The sequence below is a fragment of the Echinops telfairi genome, unplaced genomic scaffold (genome assembly GCF_000313985.2).
Source record: "Echinops telfairi isolate 266 unplaced genomic scaffold, ASM31398v2 ScPeMD7_27;HRSCAF=92, whole genome shotgun sequence".
Taxonomy (NCBI): Eukaryota; Metazoa; Chordata; class Mammalia; order Afrosoricida; family Tenrecidae; genus Echinops; species Echinops telfairi.
The window spans coordinates 289564-290995 of record NW_022103924.1 but is presented as its reverse complement, the minus strand read 5'-3'; the positions used below and the strand labels follow the sequence as shown (position 1 = coordinate 290995).

The following is a 1432-nucleotide window of genomic DNA, read 5'->3' as shown; positions in this document are numbered from 1 at the left end:
CAGTACTACAGGGTCCCTAAGAGTCAAAAGCAACTTGATGACAGTGACTTTGGTTGGTTTTTGTTCCTGCTATTGTTTTGTTCTGTTTTGCTTAGTTAAGTCCAAAGCACTTTAGTAGATCATTTGGGAAGTAGAAAGGAGGTAAAGGGCAGGACATCTGAAGGACTGATGTTCTTTCATGGAGCCAGGCCAACACATTATCTTTGCTCTCAGAGAAATTACAGCCTCAGAAGATAGCTACATGGGAGAAGGAGTGTGTGTGACTGTTGGCCCAAGGATCACTAACTGATAGTTTGTGAACCTGGAGATTGGACACAAGCAAAGAAACAAATAAAACATTTAGAAGAAAAGTCATGCATATTCACTATTGGGAAGCAAGTGTTGGAGGCAGGATGGGATTGTTTTAGCTAGAAACGGATGGGTTTTTGTATTGCTTTAATTTGGTTTGTTTTTTAGTGAAGAGATGCATTCGTGACCCATGCTGGCATATGTGCTGTGGGTCACAGAGTGGTCTGCTACCTGTGTCCTTTAGCTTTCACCTTGTTTCACGTGGACAGAGCATTCTGCTCCTGAGAGGCCCCTCAGCCTGCTAGTGTGAATGGCAGCTCAGCCTGGCATGCCTTGTCTACTGGTGGGTGCGTGCAGGTACTGCACTCTGTCTGTCTTACCTGCTGGTGGAGAAGGTGTGTTTTTCTACATGTGTCTTTGGGATTTCAGGGTGACCAGGGCGGACTGAGGACATTGCAAAAAAAGTGGACCTCCTTCCTAAAGGCCCGGTTGATTTGCTCCAAACCAGATAGCAACCTCGTCTTCAACATGCTGCAGGATGTGTTTGTTCTCCGAGGCCCCTGGCTGAAGGAGCCTGTCTTCTACGCTGTCTTCACCCCACAACTGTGAGTGCCCTGCGCAGGATAGATCCTGGGCTGCCATTTACCCGGCACTCACGCTGGCAGTGACATCCTCTTTCTTCTGCCTAGGAACAACATGGGCCTGTCAGCAGTGTGTGCCTACAACCTGTCTACGGTGGAGGAGGTCTTCTCTCGAGGGAAATACATGCAGAGCACCATGGTAGAGCAGTCCCATACCAAGTGGGTACGCTACAATGGGGCAGTACCCAGGCCACGGCCTGGAGCGGTGAGTGGAACAATGGAATAGTCTTCTCAGTACATGGCCTGACAGGGGCAGAGCTGAACGCCTCCTGCAGCTTTTATTGACCGACCTGTGCTGCTCGGGGCAACCAGGGCCTGTCCTCAAGACACCCAGGTAGCACCCTGGGGTAGTGCCTGGGGAAGGCCAATGAATATCTTCTGCTTCCCTTGACTATACAACTCTGGTCATACTGTGCACACACAAGAAGCCTCCTCTAACTGGGGTAGAGGCACTTTGGGAAGTATAAATAAATGTGTTAATTTGCACAGTAAAATTTGGCAGA

At 49.0% G+C, this 1432-nt stretch overlaps 1 protein-coding gene across 1 annotated transcript in view; it reads left to right on the top strand.

Annotated features, from left to right (window-relative positions):
- SEMA4D (semaphorin 4D) overlaps positions 1-1432 on the top strand; it is an 88787-nt gene that overhangs the window by 57880 nt on the left and 29475 nt on the right. Inside the window, exons 8-9 of the mRNA XM_030885418.2 lie at positions 718-893; positions 978-1134. Coding sequence (XP_030741278.1) covers positions 718-893; positions 978-1134 — 333 coding nt within the window. The remainder of the gene's footprint in view (positions 1-717; positions 894-977; positions 1135-1432) is intronic.